Genomic DNA, 20,401 nt, shown 5'->3' on the forward strand with positions numbered 1-20,401 from the left:
ATGAGCCCATTCTCCTCTGTAGGAGTTGAGAGGATGACTTTGAACGTTTCCATCCCACTGGTTCTCGCTGTCTACATCTTCACCTTCCTGACCGGCCTCCCGTCCAACCTTCTGGCCTTCTACACCTTCCTGATGAAGGTCCGCCAGAAACCCACCCCCGTCGACATCCTTCTCCTCAACCTCACCGTCTCCGACATCTTCCTCCTCATCTTCCTCCCCTTCAAGATGGTGGAGGCTGCCTCAGGCATGGAGTGGCTCTTGCCCCATTTCCTCTGCCCACTCACCAACTACTTGTACTTCAATAGCATCTACCTCAGCTCCCTCTTCCTCATGGCCATCAGCGTTGATCGCTACCTGGGGGTGGCCTTTCCCATAAAGTACAGGCTCCGGCGTCATCTGGGTTACACCGCTGCCACCTCCGTGGTCTTCTGGGTGGTGGTCTTCACCCACTGCAGCTTTGTCTACATTGTCCAATACGAGGTCCTGAGCCCCAATGGGACCGCAACCTCCAATAGCACGTCCCACTGCTATGAAAATTTTTCCCCTACACAGCTCCAGATCCTGCTCCCTGTCCGGCTGGAGTTCTTCGTCGTCCTCTTCTGCCTTCCCTTTACCATCACCATCTTTTGCTACATCAACTTCGTCCGCATCCTGGTGGGCTTGCCCAAGATCCCGGCCCAGAGGAAGCAGCGAGCCATGGGTCTGGCTCTGGCCACCTTGTTCAACTTCATAGTCTGCTTCACTCCCTACAACCTGTCCCACGTGGTGGGCTTTGTCCAGAACGAGAGCCCCTCCTGGAGGGTGTACGTTCTTCTCCTCAGCACCCTCAATGCCGCCTTGGACCCCGCCATCTTCTACTTCTCCTCCACTGCTGTCCAACGGGCCTTCGCCAACTGCCTGGCCGGCCTGTGGCACAAACTCATCACCATCATGGCCTGGTGCCATCTCCCCTGCTTGAGTCGCTGCGGGGAAGGGGGCAGAGAGGTAGAGGTGACCAGTGAGATGGAGGCTGAGGAGTTGACTTGACTTCCTGGATGAGACCGACTCTCTGCTTCCTCCGCAGATCCTTCCTTGTCCCATGCTCCGCAGAAGCAAGAGATCCTGCACTTAAGTTAGGTGTGACAGGTTCCCCCCGCCTGGAACTGGGGTACCACTGAGCCTTCTGACCCACCAACCTCTCACACTGTGTTGCTGTGACAAGCTACCAAACCTGCCTACCTGCACTTTCGCGAGCATACATACTGGTAGGAACGCACCCAGCGGCAGTTACAAGCAGCTCTCTGACCAGCCCCTGCATGAGAAAGCTACTCCCACCTCCTCAGGCACGCACCTCCCGCCCGCCCAGCCCCCCACCGGAGTATAAACCCAAAATTATACCGTCTTGTGCTGCACAGGCAACTGTACAGCGTAAGCTCATAAAATTCGCCCCCACCAGCAATGTGGAGAGGAATATGCAACAGCCGTTTGCTCCTGAGTTATGATTCCCAGGCACTGGTTTAAATAAAGCAAAAACAAGTTTATTAACTACAAAAGATAGATTCTAAGGGATTATACGGGATAGCAAACAGATCAAAGCAGATAAACAAAGAAACAAACATCCACTGAGTGGAGAAAACTGCTAGATCTAAATACTGCCTAGTGTCTTAGAGGTTGAAGTTTCAATGGGGTCGGGCCCACAGTCAGAACGGGCCCTGGCGCCTGCCCCTCCACCCTGCTGCTCCCCGAGGCCCCACCCCCTCTCGGCCTCATCCCCCGAAACCCCTGCTCGCTGTTTGCTCCTCTCCGCCCCCCTCCCCCCCTCGCTCTCTGCTCGCTACTCTCCATCCCCTATGCCCCTGCAAACGACAGGCGGGGCCTCAAGGGCAAGAGGCTGAGCAGGGGCAGGGCTTTGGGACAGAAGGAGGGGCAGGGCCATGGTCTGGGCACCGGGGCCCACAAAAGATAAATCCGGCCCTGGCCCCGAGCGTTTGGCCAAACTCCCGCCGGACTTCGGCCTACTTCAGCTCCTCTCCGCCCCCTGTGCCCCATGCGAGCGACGGGTGGGGCCTCGAGGGCAAAAGGCTGAGCAGGGGCGGGGCTTTGGGGCAGAACGAGGGGTGGGGCCACAGACCAGGTGCTGGGGTCTAGAAAAGATTAATCTGGCCCTGGCCACGAGCGGTTGGCCAAGCGCCTCCCAGACTTCAGCCTACTTCAGCTTTGCAGTGGGTGGCCCAACTTCTGCAAGGATCCCTCTCAGTGTCAGGATCGCTATGGTGTCAAGGGCCTTCCTTTGCCGCTGCTGGCTCACAAGTGAAACATAGACCGATTTCAGCTGGAGGGTCCCTCCAGCGCCCTCCACCCACTCTGGATCTTTTCTTCTCCATGGTTGGGCCCACGGACAAGCAAGCACCTATGGGCTGTAACTGCAACGGGGGAACCAAGTGGGGGTTGCTTGAGGGAGGGCAAACAGGCTGCGCTGAGCTTGTTCCATTTCAGGGGAACTGTCAAGGCTGCTTCCCCACTCTGAACTTTAGGGTACAAATGTGGGGGCCTGCATGAAAACTTCTAAGCTTAACTACCAGCTTAGATCTGATCCGCTGCCACCACTCTCGATGCTAATTCCCTTCCCTGGGTAGCCTTGAGAGACTCTTCACCAATTCCCTGGTGAATACAGATCCAAACCCCTTGGATTTTAAAACAAGGAGAAATTAACCATCCCCCCTCCTCCCTTCCACCAACTTCTGGTGGATCAAGATCCAGCCCCCTTGGATCTAAAAACAAGGAAAATCAATCAGGTTCTTAAAAAGAAGGCTTTTAATTAAAGAAAAAGGTAAAAATCATCTCTGTAAAATCAGGATGGAAAATAACTTTACAGGGTAATCAAACTTAAAGAGCCCAGAGGACCCCCCTCTAGCCTTAGGTTCAAAGTTACAGCAAACAGAGGTAAACACCCTGGTAAAAGGTACGTTTACAAGTTGAGAAAACAAAGATAAACTAACACTCCTTGCCTGGCTGTTTACTTACAAGTTTGAAATATGAGAGACTTGTTCAGAAAGATGTGGAGAGCCTGGATTGATGTCTGGTTCCTCTCGGTCCCAAGAGTGAACAACCCCCAAAACAAAGAGCACAAACAAAAGCCCCCCCCCCCCCCCCCCAAGATTTGAAAGTATCTTGTCCCCTTATTGGTCCTTTAGGTCAGATGCCAGCCAGGTTACCTGAGCTTCTTAACCCTTTACAGGTAAAAGGATTTTGGAGTCTCTGGCCAGGAGGGATTTTATAGTACTGTACACAGGAGAGCTGTTACCCTTCCCTTTATAGTTATGACAGGAACCATTTAGTGGCAGATGAACAAGGACCAGGCTCTGTGGGCCCCGAGTTTGCCCTTGTTGAGCTATGGAGAGCTCCTCCTCCTTGGCCACTAGTAGTAGTGTGTGTTGGCCTCTGTGGAAATGTAGTTACTGCCTCGGTGGGACTGGAACTCAAGAGGCTACAGCCCAGCATGCTACTGCTTGAGCTAAAGTAGCAGTGCCGTGTGTTGGCGGCAGTAGTAAGGCTGTTATCTGCCATGTGGACGGGAAGGATTTGGACTCTGGACCTTCACCATCAACGCACGGCGCAAGCGGAAGGGCCGGCGCCGCTTGGTAGCAGCAGTGGGAACAGGCTGTTATTAATTAGGATTTGAACGCAGGACTTCCAGCACCACAATGAAAGGCTCACGTGATCTAAAGGCGGAGTGCCTTTTGCAGCGGTAGTAGGGCTGTTATCCTCTAGGTGGGTGGGGGATGGGTGATTAGCAGGCACACGTACAATGGACACTGGTCCCTGCAGGTCTGGACGTACAGCTGAGATCTCCCTCATGCAAGGTCCTGCATGTCCTCCCTTGGCTGGCGGATCTGGCACCCCCCAGGGGCAGTGGCTTTAGCTATGTATTAAATAAAGTTATTGATTTATTACCCAATTGAGATTATATTCTTATTTTTCTTCAGGGCTAGTGGAGTGGGGTCTATGGGTTAGAGTCGGGGGTGCTGGGGACCAGGACTCCTGGGTTCTATCCATGGGAGGGGACCATGGCTAGGAAGTAGGACACACACACATTGTCACTGGCGACTTTTAATTAACTGCAGGGCGTGAATCTAGCACCGCAGGTGAGCAAATAGCATTTCTGTGGCGCCGATATTAACCAGGGGTTAATGGATAACTGGGCCGGGGCGGGCCTGGGGCAGCTTGGTGATCTCGCATGGGCAGCTGGAGGAACAACTGGCTTCCAGGCCATGGGACACTGCCACGGAGATGATCTTCCCCCCCCCCCCCCCCCCCGCACTCCCCGGAGAGCAGGAGCCCACTCACACAGCCCCCTGTAAACACAAACTGTAAGCGGTGGCAGAGCTCGGGGGGAGCCCATGGCTTGCCTAGCAGGGGGCTGCGGGTCGGGAGTGGCACCAGCAGAGTGCAGGTGTGGGGGGGGACATGCTGGGAGAACAGGGGGCTGCAAGCAGAATTGGACTTGTTTTTGTTAAAGTTGCTTTCATTTTTGGAGCGTTGGGGGTTTGGGCTTTGTTTGATTTGGAGGTGGCTGATTTGGCCTTGAAGGTCGACTGGGCTGGGCTGCCTCCCCTCTAAGATCTCACCGCTCTGCTTGCACCCTGTGCAGGGTCCGGGCGGTGCGGGGGGAGGCAGGATCTGCTGCTGCTCAGTGAAAACACTGGGCCGTTAAAAGTCCTGTCGGCGGCGCAGCAGGGCTAAGGCAGGTTTCCTGCCTGCTCAGGCTCCGTGCGGCTCCTGGAAGTGGCTGGCATGTCCGGCCCCTAGGCACAGGGGTGATCAGGGAAGCTCCGCGTGCTGCCCCCGTCCCCAGCGCCAGCTCTGCAGCTCATATTGGCTGGGAACGGCAGCCAATGGGAGCTGCGGGGGCGGTGCCTGTGGACACGGGCAGCGCTCACTGCGCAGAGCTGCCTGGCTGCGCCTCCGCCTAGGGGCCGCACATGCCAGTCACTTCCGGGAGCAGTGCGGAGCCAGGGGAGGCAGGGAACCGCCAGAGGTAAGCACCGTCCAGCCGGAGCCCGAACGCTCAACCCCCTGCCCCAGCACTGAGCCCCCTCCCAGTCCCCAAACCCTCATCCCTGACCCCACCCCAGAGCCCACACCTCCCGCTTGAGCCCACACCACCTCCTGCTCCAGCCCAGCGAAAGTGAGTGAGGGTGGGGGAGAGCGAGCGACGAAGAGAGGGGGTCTGGAGTGAGCAGGGGGGTGAGGCCTCAGAGAAGGAGTGGGGAAGGGGCGGGGCCTCGGGGGCGGGGCAAGGGTGTTCGGTTTTGTGCAATTAGAAAGATGGCAACCCTACCAGCCAAGTGAGGTGCTGAGTGCAAGTCCTTGCGCCCCAGGCCCAGAGAGGGGACACACACACACACACACACACACACACACACACCCCCTATTGTGAGCTCCGTTGGACGTGGGATGCTGCAGCGCTGGCAGGGACATAGTGCGGGAAAGCCCCCCCTCCCCCTCCAGCTCCTTGCAGTGTGTGTGGGGGCAAACACTGCATGCAAGCCCCACTCCCCTCCCCCAAGCTCCTTACAGTGGGGTTGGGGGGGGGCAAATTCATGAACTTTCTGGCCCACCCACTTGACTCAGCCTATAATGCAAGTACACACACATTTCCTATTGTCATATTTTTACTTCTGAAAGGGGCTGGGCTCGGCTTGAAAGGCAGTGCCGCTTTTTCCTCTTGTGAGACTCGGCAACACTCCCCCCCACTATACAGCCCCCCCTAGTGCCACCTGGGACATCAGGGCCAGCACTGACGGCCAGGGGAGAGCCCCCACCCCGCCTACTGCAGCACAGCGCCCCCTAGCGCCATACTGGGGTCTGCAGAGAGTTCACCCCACTGAGCGCGCACACACTGTCCCATATGGCTGTTGTGAGCATGTGGTGTGTGCATGTCCTATGGGAGTGTTTGTGTGGTGAGATTTTGTGCAGCTGTGTGTGTGTGTACCTGCTGCTCCCTGCTGGAGGGGACGAGCCCTGAACTGTGTGTGTATAAACAGACACACCTCCCTCCCAGCCATCCCTCCCCACACACCCCTTCCCACCCCCACCCCCAAACTCCACTGGCCCCAGCAATCCCTGCCAGGGGCGTGCGGGAGCCCATTACACACACACACACCCCGACAGGACACAGGGACACAACCACACAGCCAGCTGCACCGCACCCCTCCTCCCCACATCCTCCGAGTGCCAAGATGGGAACAGGCGTCCAAGGGAGAGACAGCCCCTGATGTAAACCATTGTGGTCAGCCAGACACTCCCCCCAGCTCTACCGGTGCCCCTCAATGCCAACCCACAGGCCGCAGCCCCCTGCTAGCCCAGCCCTGGGCTCCCCCCGCAGCTCTGCCGGTGCCCTTCAATATCAACCCGCAGCCGCTTGCTGTCCCAGCCCTGGGATCCCCCACAACTCCACACACAGATCCCCTCCCCGCTGCCCATGTGCGTGAGGGGTTGGGAGCCCCTGTGTGGGTGGGGGGGTGTTTGCAATGCAGCGGGGGGGGAGGGGCGCTCCCTGTGCGTGTCTGCACCGCGTGCATTTGTTTATTTGCTAACAGCTGCTCCGGGGAGCTCGCTGTGCCATGAGGTTTGCTGGGTCTCAGCCCCATTCGGAGAGGAGCTGACCTGCACCCAGCTCCCTCCCCTCCCCCCGCCGACCTCCCGAGGAGCTGGCCAGGCCACAGTGACTGAGAAGCCGCGCGGACTTCCTCTGTTCTGAGGAAATGCCGGGGCCGCCTGAGGTCACTGGAGCCTGCACCCCGAACCCTCTCCCATGCCCCAACCCCCTGCTCCAGCCCTGAGTCCCCCATCCCCCTGCACTCCAAACCCCTCAGCCCCAGCCTGGAGCCCCCTCCTGCTCCCTAAACCCCTCATCACCAGCCCCACCCCAGAGCCCGCACCCCAAGCTGGAGCCCTCACCCACTCCCGCACCCCAACCCCCTCCCACAGCCCAGTGAAAATGAGCGAGTGAGCAAAGGTGGGGGGATTGCGTGAGCGGGGTCAGGGCCTTGGAGAACGTGCAGGGCAGGGCGCGAGGCAAGGGTGTTCAGTTTTCTGCAATTAGAAAGTTGGCAACCCTAGTGGGTGGGCTCTTGCTCTGGGGAAGCCCCGGGGGTGGGGGTGTCAGGTCCGTGGCAGCGTCCCATGGCCTGGGACCTGGTGGTTCATGTGAAATCCCCTGGCTGCCCCAGGCTCTGCCCAGGCCAGTTATCCATTAACCCCGGTTAATATCAGCACTACAGAGATACTATTTGCTCACCTGCGGTACCAGATTCACGCCCTGCCATTAATTGAAAGTCGCCAGTGACAATACGTGTGAGGCCTAGCAATGGTCACTTCCCATGGATAGAATCCAGGAGTCCTACCCCCAACAACTCTAACCCATAGACCCCACTCCCTTCCCAAAACTGGGGATAGAACCCATAAGTCCTGGCTCCCAGACCCCACTCACCCCCTCCCCCGACACTAACTCACTAGACCTCACCCCAGACCCGAAGGATAAGAAAATAATCTCCGTTGGATAATAAATAAATTATATTATTTAATATGTAGCTAAAGCCACTGCCCCTGGGGGGCGCCAGATCTGCCAGCGAAGGGAGGAGGTGCAGGACCTTGCGCGAGGGAGATCTCAGCTCTATGTCCAGACCTGGAACAGACCCGCAGGGACCAGTGTCCATTGTACGTGTGCCTGCTAAACGCCCATCCCCCACCCACCTGGAGGATAACAGCCCTACTACCGCTGTAAAAGGCACTCCGCTTTTAGATCACGTGAGCCCGTCACTGTGGTGCTGGAAGTCCTGCGTTCAAATCCTTGTTAATAACAGCCTGTTCCCACTGCTGCTACCAAGCGGTGCCGGCCCTTCCGCTTGCACCGTGCATTGATGGTGAAGGTCCAGAGTCCAAATCCTTCCCATCCACATGGCAGATAATAGCCTTACTACTGCCGCCAACACATGGCACTGCTACTTTAGCTCAAGCAGTAGCGTGCTGGGCTGTAGCCTCTTGAGTTCCAGTCCCACCGAGGCAGTAACTACATTTCCACAGAGGCCAACACACACTAATAATAGTGGCCAAGGAGGAGGAGTTCTCCATAGCTTAACAAGGGCAAACTCGGGGTCCACAGGCCCCTCACGGAGCCTGGTCCTTGTTCATCTGCCACTAAATGGTTCCCCTGAAATGGGACCTGCTCATCCCAGCCTGTTTGCCCTCCCTCAAGCAACCCCCACTTGGTTCTCCCCTTGCAGTTACAGCCCATAGTAGCTTGTTTGCCCGTGGGCCCAACCATGGGGAAGGAAAGACTTGGAGTGGGTGGACAGTGATGAAATAGGCCAACTACTTATGTGCCAGCAGTGGCAAAGGAAGGCCCTTGACGCCATGGCAACCCTGACACTGAGAGAGGCAGGATCTTTGAGGAAGTTGGGCCACTCACTCCAAAGCTGAAGTAGGCCGAAGTCTGGGGGGGCGCTTGGCCAACCGCTCGTGGCCAGGGCCAAGGATGGACCGTGGCCCCAGCCCTCGCTCTGCCCCAAGGCCCAGCCCCTGCTCAGCCTCTTCTCCCCTGAGGCCCCGCCCGCCACTCGCACCGGGTGTAAGGGGTGGAGAGGACTGAAGCGGGGGGAAGCTGGGGAGGGGGTGGAGAGGAGCTAACAGTGAGCAATGGCTCTGGAGGAACAGGCTCAGATGGGCACGGGGGGGGGCTCAGGCTCCAGCAGGGGGGTGGGGCCAAAGTCCCAGCACCAGGGCCCCTTCTAAGTGTGGGCCCGCTCCCGTTGACGCCATTGTAAACCCGGTACTGCTCATGGCCCGGCAGCGGAAAAGGAAGGACCTTGACCCCAACTGGAGGTCGGCCAAACCCCTGTGCAAGTTTGGCCAACCACACTGAAGCTCAGGTAGGCCAAAGCCATGTGGAAGTTGGGCACCAACTCCAAGCCCCGCCGCACGCTGCTGTCTGAGGAGGCCTACGGCCCTCTCGGGAGGTGCAGGGAAGGACAGAAGATGCCGTCCCGGGCTCAAGGGCAGGATCTCTTGCTCCTGCGGTGCATGGGACAAGGAAGGCTCTGCGGAGGAAGCAGAGAGTCAGTCTCATCCTGGGGGTCAAGTCGTCGACTCCTCAATCACGTTCTTACTGGCTGCCTTCAACTCGCTGCCCCCTTCTCCGCAGCGAGTCAAGCAGGGGAGATGGCACCGGGACAAGATGGTGTTAAGTTTATGCCGCAGGGTGGCCAGGCAGTTGGCGAAGGCCCTTTGGACGGCAGTGGAGGAGAAATAGAAGATGGCGGGGTCCAAGGCGGCATTGAGCGTGCTGAGGAGAAGAGCGTACACCCTCCAGGAGGGGCTCTTCTTCTGGACAAAGCCCACCACGTGGGACAGGTTGTAGGGGGCGAAACAGACTATGAAGTTGAACAAGGTAACCAGAGCCAGGCCTACGGCCCGCTGCTTCCTCCGGGCCGAGATGTTGGGCAAGGCCACCAGGATGCGGACGAGGTTGACGTAGCAGAAGATGGTGACGGTGAAGGGAAGGCAGAAGAGGACGACGAAGAACTCCAGCCGGACAGGGAGCAGGATCTGGCGCTGCGTAGGGGAGAAATGTTCATAGCAGTTGGACACGTTATTGGAAGTCGCAGTCCCATTGGGGCTCAGGACCTCGTATTGGACAATGTAGACGATGCTGCAGTGGGCGCAGATGATCAACCAGAAGACCACGGAGGTGGCGATAGCATATGCTGGACGGCGCCGGAGCTTGTACTTGATGGGAAAGGCCACCCCCAGGTAGCGATCAACGCTGACGGCCATGAGGAAGAAGGAACTGATGTAGATGCTGTTGTAGTAAAAGTAGTTGGTGAGTGGGCAGAGGAAAGCAGGCAAGGGCCACACCATGCCTGAGGCAGCCTCTGCCATCTTGAAGGGGAGGAAGATGAGGAGGAAGATGTCGGAGACAGTGAGGTTGAGGAGAAGGATGTCGACAGGGGTGGGTTTTTGGCGGACCTTCACCAGGAAGGTGTAGAAGGCCAGAAGGTTGGACGGGAGGCCGGTCAGGAAGGTGAAGATGTAGACAGTGAGAACCAGCGGGATGTAAACATTTGAACTCATCTTCTCAGCTCCTTCAAAGGAGAAAAGGCTCATCAGCTGCCAAAGGAACCCAGGAGTCCTGGTAGTCAGCCCCCTCTCCCTCCAACCCACTAGATCCCACTCCCCTCCCAGCAGTGGGGATAGAACCCGGGAGTCCTGGCTCCAGCCCCCTCTCCCTCCAACCCACTAGATCCCACTCCCCTCTGTGGCACTCTGTACCCCAAAGCAACACCTTGGAACCCCGTATTCACCAATGTCACATGATTATCTTATGTGTGATACAAAGAATGCATGTGAGATATCATATGAAAGGTCATGATCTGCTGAAACCCATTGTTCTGTCCAAATATGTGTACCGTTAGTGTGTATGAAGTTATAAGATTTTGTTGTATGATTGTCAGTGAAATATGTTGTAAGTTTGAGAGTCCTTCCTACAAGGGTGGTGACCCTCTCCCAGGTGGGCGTTCACTGGCCATTCATCAACGGGGGAGTTGCAATCAAGGGATTTACAATTCAATGACAGTTGCAGAAGCACCACACAATGGGGGATTTACTTGGTCACTGTGACTCAGCAAAGCCCATCAGGACGGGTCTTGGTATTAAGAGACAGAGGCTGCATGGCTTGGCCTTTTCTCCTCCCCCACCTACGCTGCAAGCCACAAGGACTCTGAGAAGAGAGAGAACTTCAGCAGAGGAGACAAGGGAGAAACCTGTGTATTGTGAACTGTAACATCCATTGAGTGGAGAAAACTGCTAGATCTAAATACTGCCTAGTGTCTTAGAGGTTGAAGTTTTAGACTAGACACTTAGTTTCTTTTCTTTGGTAACTATCTCTAACTTTTATACCTACCACTTATAATCACTTAAACTCTCTCTATCTGCAGTTAATAAATCTGTGTTATACTTTATCTAAAACAATGAATTTTGCTTGAAAAGCTTGGAAATCTTAGCTCAGTTAACAAAAGGCGTGTGCATGTCCTCCCCACATCGAGAGGCCCGGGGCGAGGGGGACGGGCTGGGCAAAGAACTGACACTGCTCAGGCTTCTGACCAATGCAGGATGGTACAGCTCCAGGGTCCTAGGTTGGGGAGAATTGGCTTTTTGGTTCGTGAGTGGCTGAGGGCAGCATTTCATGTAACTCGGCTGGGTGTGTCCCTGCCTGGGGATGGCTGTGTAAGTCCAGTACCTGCCAGACGTTTGTTGCTTGTCACAGCATCACAGCGTGAATGGGAGTCCAGACTGGTGGGGCAGAGGACTCAGGGGTATCTGAGTTCCAGGTTGCACCCCAGGGATCCTGTCACACCCTCCCAGGCCTGCAGATAGAACAAAGGAGTCCTGGCTCCAGGCCCCCTGTCCTAATCCACTAGATCCCACTTCCCTCCCTGAGCTGGTAGAGTACCAGGAGTCCTCCTCCTAGACCCTCCGCTCAAACTCTTACATGCCCCTCCCCCCAAGTCATGTGGCCAGAACCCAGGAGTCCTGGCTCCCAGCCCTCCTTACCCGTAGCCATGCGAGCAAGCTCAGGGCTCCCGTTCCATTAGCTGACACTAGACATATGGCTGGAATATATGTAGCCGGCTCCTATATTTATTTAGCTCGGTTTCCTGTTTAGTCAACGGCAGGCACGGACGGGGGGCGGGGGCAGCGCCAGAGAGAGAACGGAGAGCCTGGGATGCATGAGATCTTGTGAGCAAACACACAGGGATGGGCTGCAGGGAGTGGGCCGAGCAGGCACCCTGAACAACAGGGAAGTGGTTGTTACTCAGAGGGAAATTTTCATAAATATCATCAAAGGTGGAAGGAAGTGAAGTCTAGTGGTTAGAGGGTGGGGGACTGGGAGCCAGGACTCCTGGGTTCAATCCCTGATTCTCAGGGAGTGATTTTGTGAGAAAAATAGGAAATAAGGAGTCAATGCACAGAACTAGGAAATACAACCCAGGATTCTTGACCTTTTAGCTCCACTAGACCCCACTCCTCTCCCAGAGCTGGGGAGAGAACCCAGGAGTCCTGGCTCCCAGCTCCTGACTGCTCTAATCGCTAGCCCACACTCCCCTCCCAGAGCTTGGAATAGGAGAAGTTAATAAGCCTCTCCTGTAAAGTAAACCATTGTCTGAGCCCAGCCAGTCCCTCACTCCTCTACCAATCATGCGGGGGCTAGTGGGTTAGAGCAGGGGGCTGGGATCCAGAACTCCTGGGTTCTATCCTTGGCTCTGGGTGGGGAGTGGGGTCTAGTGATCAGAGCAGGGTGCTGGGAGCCAGGGTTCCTGGGTTCTCCTGGACTATAAGGTGGATAGAAAGCTGGCTAGATTGTCGGGCTCAGCAGGTAGTGATCAACAGCTCGATGTCTAGTTGGCAGCTGGTATCAAGCGGAGTGTCCCAAGGGTCGGTCCTGGGGCCGGTTTTGTTCAACAGCTTCATTAATGATCTGGATGATGGGATGGATCGCACCCTCAGCAAGTTCACGGATGACACTAAACTGGGGGGAGAGGTAGATACGCTGGAGGGTAGGGATAGGGTCCACAGTGACCTAGACAAATTGGAGAATTGGGCCAAAAGAAATCTGATGAGGTTCAACAAGAACAAGTGCAGAGTCCTGCACTTAGGACGGAAGAATCCCATGCACTGCTACAGGCTGGGGTCTGACTGGCTAAGCAGCAGTTCTGCAGAAAAGGACCTGGCGATTACAGTGGATGAGAAGCTGGATATGAGTCAACAGTGTGATCTCATTGCCAAGAAGGCCAATGGCATATTGGGACTTCAACAATTTCCACCCCACCATCAACCTCAGCCTGGACCAGTCCACCCAGGAGATCCACTTCCTGGACACTACAGTACAAATAAGTGATGGTCACATAAACACCACCCTATACCGGAAACCTACTGACCGCTATACGTACCTACATGCCTCCGGCTTCCATCCAAGACACATCACACGATCCATTGTCTACAGCCAAGCCCTAAGATACAACCGAATTTGCTCCAACCCCTCAGACAGAGACAAACACCTACAAGATCTTTATCAAGCATTCGTAAAACTACAATACCCACCTGGGGAAGTGAGGAAACAGATTGACAGAGCAAGACGGGTACCCAGAAATCACCTACTACAGGACAGGCCCAACAAGGACAATAACAGAACACCACTGGTCATCACATACAGCCCCCAGCTAAAACCTCTCCAGCGCATTATCCACGATCTACAACCTATCCTGGAAAATGATCCCTCACTCTCACAGACCTTGGGAGGCAGGCCAGTCCTCGCTTACAGACAACCCCCCAACCTGAAGCAAATACTCAACTACACACCACACCACAGAAACACCAACCCAGGAACCTATCCCTGTAGCAAACCTCGTTGCCTACTCTGTCCCCATATCTACTCTGGCAACAGCATCAGAGGACCCAACCACATCAGCCACACCATCAGGGGCTCATTCACCTGCACATCCACTAATGTCATATATGCCATCATGTGCCAGCAATGCCCCTCTGCCATGTACATTGGCCAAACCGGACAGTCCCTCCGCAAAAGAATAAATGGACACAAATCGGACATCAGGAATGGTAACATACACAAGCCAGTAAGTGAACACTTCAATCTCCCTGGTCATTCTATTACAGATTTAAAAGTCACTATCATTGAACAAAAAAACTTCAGAAACAGACTTCAAAGAGAAACAGCAGAACTAAAATTCATTTGCAAATTCAACACCATTAATCTGGGCTTGAATAGGGACTGGGAGTGGCTGGCTCACTACAGAAGCAGCTTTTCCTCTCCTGGAATTGACACCTCCTCATCTATTACTGGGAGTGGACTACATACACCCTGATTGAATTGGCACTGTCAACACTGGTTCTCCACTTGTGAAGTAACTCCCTGCTCTCCATGTGTCAAGTATATAATGCCTGCATCTGTAACTTTCACTCTATGCATCCGAAGAAGTGAGGTTTTTACTCACGAAAGCTTATGCCCAAATAAATCTGTTAGTCTTTAAGGTGCCACCAGACTCCTTGTTGTTTTTGTATTAGTAGGAGCATTGCCAGCAGATCGAGGGAAGGGATTATTCCCCTCTATTCGACAGTGGTGAGGCCAAATCTGCGGTATTGCTTCCAGTTTTGGTCCCCCCACTACAGAAAGGATGTGGACAAATTGGAGAGAGTCCAGCGGAGGGCAACAAAAATGATGAGGGGGCTGGGGCACATGACTTACGAGGAGAGGCTGAGGGAACTGGGGTTATTTAGCCTGCAGAAGAGAAGAACGAGGGGGGATTTGATAGCAGCCTTCAACCACCTGAAGGGAGGTTCCAAAGGGGATGGAGCTCGGCTGTTCTCAGTGGTGGCAGATGACAGAACAAGGAGTAATGGTTTCAAGTTGCAGTGGGGGAGGTCTAGGTTGGATATTAGGAAACACTATTTCACTAGGAGGGTGGTGAAACACTGGAATGCGTTACCTAGGGAGGTGGTGGAGTCTCCTTCCTTAGAGGCTTTTAAGGCCCGGCTTGACAAAGCCCTGGCTGGGATGATTTAGTTGGGATTGGTCCTGCTTTGAGCAGGGGGTTGGACTAGATGACCTCCTGAGGTCCCTTCCAACCCTGATCTTCTATGATTCTATGACTCTAGGAACAGGGCTGGGTGTATGCGCCAGCCAGCACATCTCTCCAAGAGTCGTGTCCTCCTGCAGTTAGAAACCGTCAGTCCCTCCACTCTCCCTAACGGTGGGAAACCCACTTTCCCTCCCAGCTTGTCTCGCTGCTCAGATGTGGCGGATCGGACCTGATGGTTCTGTTCCCAGAACCCTTGGTAATGGAGCCGCTGCTGGGTGGGAGGGGAAGGAATCGTCCCCTTGAGTCTCTTTCTCCGAATGGGGGACCCATTCAGTGGGGGATGGAATGACCACGCCCCACATCCTGACTGGCACCTCCCCATCCCAGTGCTGGGTGCCCCCGTACATGGATTGTTGTGTTCTCCTGTCTCGGGGTTCCCCTCTCCCTCTCCCCACCATGCGCTTACTCAGCTGAGCTAGACAAATTTCCATCTCCCCGGGCCCCTGGCCAGCTTCGCTCAGCCCTGATCGCCCAGTGATGGGCGAGCGTGTTGAAAAAGTAAGTCACAAACCTTCACCCCCATTTTAACAGTGGAAGAACAGACATTCAGAGCAGGGAGAGGAGATGGCCATACTGGGGAAAGAACCCAGGAGTCCGAACTCCCTGTCCCCTATTCTAATGACTAGACCCCACTCCCTGCCAGAGCTGGGGCTAGAACCCAGGAGTCCTGACTTCCAGCCCCCACTGTTCTAACCACTACACCACACTCCTCTCCCACATTGGAGCTAGAACCCCGGGGTGGGCTGAGCCAGCAATCTCCCTTTTACTTTGTTGCTTGTTTGTTTTTTGATTTTGCAAAAGCAAAATTAAACTTTGCACAGAGGCCTGGGCATGCCTGGTAAAGGCAAATACACACCCATGAAGGCTGGGAGCAGAACCCAGGCGTCCTGACTCGCACCCCCCTCGCTTTAACCAGTAAACCCCACTCACCTCCCAGAGCTGGGAAAGGAATCCAGTTCTCCAGTCCTTTCTCCGGTCTCTCTACTCTAACCCAGTCTTCATCCAGGGTCAGTGATAGAAACCAGGAGACCTGAATCCCAGCCACAACCCCTGCTCTAACCTCTAGACCCCACTCCTCTCCTTACAAGCCCTGACCCAGGCAGCTAGAGAGCCCATCCTCACCTCCTTTCCAGCAGCCAGTGCGCTGGGAGCCTGCAGAAGGGCTGGAACCCAGGTGTCCAGGCTGGGAGCCACCCCAAGCGATGTGTCAGGGATGAGCTGGTGGCTGGTTTTCTGCGTCCCAGCTGGGGAGTGAGTTTTCTGAAGCCCAGGTGGCTGGTTATGTTGTGTCTGTGGCTGCGCCCCACTGGTCCCTCTCCTTGGGAATCCACACAGAAAGGATGAGAGATGCAATCGTTACTTCCTCGTGCCTTGCCGGAGGTGTGACTTGGCACATCCTTGAGAGGGTGTGGTGTCCGTCTCCCCATGTGGGTACTGCAGCCTGCTGTGGGCGAGGACTCCTGGGTTATATTCCTGGGAAGGAGAGTGGAATCTAGCAGTTAGAGCAGAGCAGGCTGGGAGCCAGGACTCCTGGGTTGTATCCTCAGCTCAGGCAGGTGAGGGGGGGGATCTAATGATTAGAGTGGGGGAGGAGGGGCTGGAAGCCAGGATTTCTGGGTTGTCTCTGGGGAGTGGGGTCTAGCGGTTCTACCACAGGGCACGGAGGAGAGGCTGCGCTGGATTTATGGTTCCTTGATCTCCCGGGCTCCGGCATCTTTCCGAAGCGCGATATTAAGTAAACAAACAAATCCGAGTTCATATTTCTTCGCTCAGGCTCCGGGGCACACAAAACCCTGCCCAGAGCTCCGGGACACGCACAGTAGCCACAGCTGAGTGGGAGGGAATCCTGACTGCCTGCCAAAGACAGCCGCAAAGGGGCCAGATCCCAGCTGGGGTCAATTGGCCGTCGCTCCCTTGGTGTGAATGGGGCTAGTTCCCAGCTGGGGTCAATCGCCGTAGCTCCATTGGAGTCAATGGGGCCAGATCCAGGATACCAGAGGCGATGGGTCCCCAGGTGGCAGGGGGAGGGCAGGATACCAGAGGCGATGGGTCCCCAGGTGGCGGGGGGAGGGCACACTGACATTGATAAGCCAGTGCCAGGAAAACAATGAGATGTCCCAAGGCATCCTGGCCAGGGGGGCTGGATAAGGGGATGGGGTCCCCAGCCTCAGCCCCCCATCCCATGGCCTTGCTTTGGGGAGGGATCAATGGGTCCATTGTCCTGTCCCTCCCCCACAGTGGAGCAGCATCAGTTACTATTTGCATAGTTCTGATAGCGTCGGTGCTGTGAGACAAAGGTGACGTCCTGGGCGCCCGTCCTCCTGGCGCGTGCACAGACAGACAGACGGACGTTCATGTGGGAGTGCCACGGGCTGGCTCCCCCGTCCTTCCAGAGGGGAGGCGGGTTTCAGATGGGGGCGTTTCTCACTGCAGGGTTCACACTTGGCATCTATGGACCCACCCTGTGCTCTTTTGCCATGATAGCCCTTGGCCCAGGAGTCCTGGCTCCCAGCCCCCTGCTCTAACCACTAGACCCTACTCCCTGCCCAGAGCTTGGAATAGGAGAAGTTAACAACCCTCTCCTGTAAAGTAAATCATTGTCTGAGCCCGGCCAGTCCCTCACTCCTCTACAGTCATGAGGGGGCTAGTGGGTTAGAGCAGGGGGCTGGGAGCCAGGACTCCTGGGTTCTATCCTTGGCTCTGAGTGGGAAGTTGGTCTAGTGATCAGAGCAGGGGGCTGGGAGCCAGGGTTCCTGGGTTCTCCTGGACCATAAGGTGGCTAGAAAGCCGGCTAGATTGTCGGGCTCAGCAGGTAGTGATCAACAGCTCAATGTCTAGTTGGCAGCCGGTATCAAGCGGAGTGCCCCAGGGGTCGGACCTGGGGATGCTTTTGTTCAACATCGTCATTAATGATCTGGACGATGGGATGGATTGCACCCTCAGCATGTTCGCAGATGACACTAAGCTGGGGGGAGAGGTAGATACGCTGGAGGGTAGGGATAGGGTCCAGAGTGACCTAGACAAATTGGAGAATTGGGCCAAAAGAAATCTGATGAGGTTCAACAAGGACAAGTGCAGAGTCCTGCACTTAGGACGGAAGAATCCCATGGACTGCTACAGACTGGAGACAGACTGGCTAAGCAGCAGTTCTGCAGAAAAGGACCTGGCGATTACAGTGGACGATAAGCTGGATATGAGTCAGCAGTGTGATCTCGTTGCCAAGACGGTCAACAGCATATTGGCTGCATTAGTAGGAGCATTGCCAGCAGATCAAGGAAAGCGATTATTCCCCTCTATTCAGGACTGGTGCAAGGAAGTTTCACACCCTAGGCAAAACTTCCACCCCGCCCCCCCTCGTCTTGAGGCGCCCCCCCCCCCCCCGCAGTGGCTCCCTCCCCGCCCTGAGGCGCCCCCCCCCCCACGTCAGCTCCCCCTCCTCGGAGAGCTGTGCGGCAGCTCCCCACCCCAGCACACTTCTGCTCCGTCTCCTCCCCGAGCTCGCCGCCCTCATGCTAATTCTCCTCCCCTCCCAGGCTTGTGGCACCAAACAGCTGATTGGCGCCGCAAGCCTGGGAGGTAGGAGAAGTGGAGCGGTGACCGCGCGCTCGGGGAGGGGGCGTAGGAACGCTGTAAAAAAAAATGGGGGCACCACCTTTTGGCGCCTCCAAAAATTGGCACCGTAGGCAACCGACTAGTTTGCCTTAATGGTAGCACCGGCCCTGCCTCTATTCGACACTGGTGATACCCAATATGGAGTATTGCGTCCAGTTTTGGTCCCCCCACTACAGAAGGGATGTGGACAAATTGGAGAGAGTCCAGCGGAGGGCAACGAAAATGATCAGGGGGCTGGGACACATGACTTACCAGGAGAGGCTGAGGGAACTGGGCTTATTTAGTCTGCAGAGAAGAGTGAGGGGGGATTGGATAGCAGCCTTCAACTACCTGAAGGGGGGTTCCAAAGGGGATGGAGCTCGGCTGTTCTCAGTGGTGGCAGATGACAGAACAAGGAGCAATGGTCTCACGTTGCAGTGGGGGAGGTCCAGGTTGGATATTAGGAAACACTATTTCACTAGGAGGGTGGTGAAGCACTGGAATCGGTTACCTAGGGAGGTGGTGGAATCTCCTTCCTTAGAGGTTTTTAAGGCCTGGCTTGACAAAGCCCTGGCTGGGATGATTTAGTTGGGATTGGTCCTGCTTTGAGCAGGGGGTTGGACTAGATGACTTCCTAAGGTCTCTTCCAACCTTAATATTCTATGATTGTAGGAACAGGGCTGGGTGTATGCGCCAGCCAACACATCTCTCCAAGAGTCGTGCCCTCCTGCAGTTAGAAACCGTCAGTCCCTCCGCTCTCCCTAACGGTGGGAAACCCACTTTCCCTCCCAGCTTGTCTCGCTGCTCAGATGTGGCGGATCGGACCTGATGGTTCTGTTCCCAGAACCCTTGGTAATGGAACCGCTGCTGGGGGGGGGAAGGAATCGTCCCCTCGAGTCTCTTTCTCCGAATGGGGAACCCATTCAGTGGGGGATGGAATGACCACGCCCCACATCCTGACTGGCACCTCCCCATCCCAGTGCTGGGTGCCCCCGTACGTGGATTGTTGTGTTCTCCTGTCTCGGGGTTCCCCTCTCCCTCTCCCCACCATGCGCTTACTCAGCTGAGCTAGACAAATTTCCATCTCCCCGGCCCCCAGGCCGGCTTCGCTCAGCCCTGATCGCCCAGTGATGGGCGAGCGTGTTGAAAAAGTAAGTCACAAACCTTCACCCCCATTTTAACAGTGGAAGAACAGACAGAGCAGGGAGAGGAGATGGCCATACTGGGGAAAGAACCCAGGAGTCCGAACTCCCTGTCCCCTACTCTAATGACTAGACCCCACTCCCTGCCAGAGCTGGGGCTAGAACCCAGGAGCTCCATTGGAGTCAATGGGGCCAGATCCCCCTTGGTGAAAATCGGCTCCATCGGCGCCGTAGCCAGGATACCAGAGGCGATGGGTCCCCAGGTGGCGGGGGAGGAGACACTGACACTGATGAGCCAGTGCCAGGAAAACAATGAGACGTCCCAAGGCTTTGCAAGCCATCCCAAGGCATTCTGGCCATGGGGGCGGGGTGAGGGGATGGGGTCCCCAGCCTCAGCCCCCCAAATCATGGCCTGGCTTTGGGGAGGGATGAATGAGCCCCAAGAATTCACACCCTCACCCCCGGCCTCATGCAGGGCTCTGGGTGCAGTGACCTGTCCCTCCCGCCCGATGGAGCCGCATCATTTACTATTTGCATAGTTCTGATAGCGTCGGTGCTGTGAGACAAAGGTGACGGCCCGGGCGCCCATCCTCCTGGCGCGTGCACAGACAGACAGACGGACGTTCATGTGGGAGTGCCACGGGCTGGCTCCCCCGTCCTTCCAGAGGGGAGGCGGGTTTCAGATGGGGGCGTTTCTCACTGCAGGTTCGCGCTTGGCATCTATGGACCCACCCTGTGCTCTTTTGCCATGATAGCCCTTGACCAAGGAGTCCTGGCTCTCAGCCCCCTGCTCTAACCACTAGACCCTACTCCCCTCCCCGAGCTTGGAATAGGAGAAGTTAATAAGCCTCTCCCGTAAAGTAAACCATTGTCTGAGCCCGGCCAGTCCCTCACTCTTCTACCAATTGGCTTTGGGTGGGTAGTGGGGTCTAGTGATCAGAGCAGGGGGCTGGGAGCCAGGGTTCCTGGGTT

At 55.9% G+C, this 20,401-nt stretch overlaps 2 protein-coding genes across 3 annotated transcripts; one reads left to right on the top strand and one right to left on the bottom strand.

The window, feature by feature from the left end:
- Positions 1 to 1,026, top strand: LOC101947372 (free fatty acid receptor 2-like). Its single transcript, XM_005312734.3, has one exon. The coding sequence runs from the start codon at positions 1 to 3 to the stop codon at positions 1,024 to 1,026; it is 1,026 nt and encodes a 341-aa protein (XP_005312791.3).
- Positions 1,027 to 7,410: 6,384 nt separating this feature from the next.
- LOC135976682 (free fatty acid receptor 2-like) lies at positions 7,411 to 16,416 on the bottom strand. Of its 2 annotated transcripts, none has more exons than XM_065573684.1 (2): positions 15,819 to 16,416; positions 7,411 to 10,124 (listed from the first exon to the last, which is right to left on the bottom strand). In XM_065573684.1, the coding sequence occupies exon 2, from the start codon at positions 10,111 to 10,113 to the stop codon at positions 9,118 to 9,120; it is 996 nt and encodes a 331-aa protein (XP_065429756.1). In that variant the 5' UTR covers positions 10,114 to 10,124; positions 15,819 to 16,416; the 3' UTR covers positions 7,411 to 9,117. The 2 variants fall into 2 exon arrangements, with proteins under 2 accessions (XP_065429756.1, XP_065429755.1); XM_065573683.1 differs by lacking the exon at positions 15,819 to 16,416 and adding an exon at positions 11,593 to 11,674.
- Between the last annotated feature and the right edge of the window lie 3,985 nt (positions 16,417 to 20,401).

The sequence above is a fragment of the Chrysemys picta genome, chromosome 20 (genome assembly GCF_011386835.1).
Source record: "Chrysemys picta bellii isolate R12L10 chromosome 20, ASM1138683v2, whole genome shotgun sequence".
Taxonomy (NCBI): domain Eukaryota; kingdom Metazoa; phylum Chordata; order Testudines; family Emydidae; genus Chrysemys; species Chrysemys picta.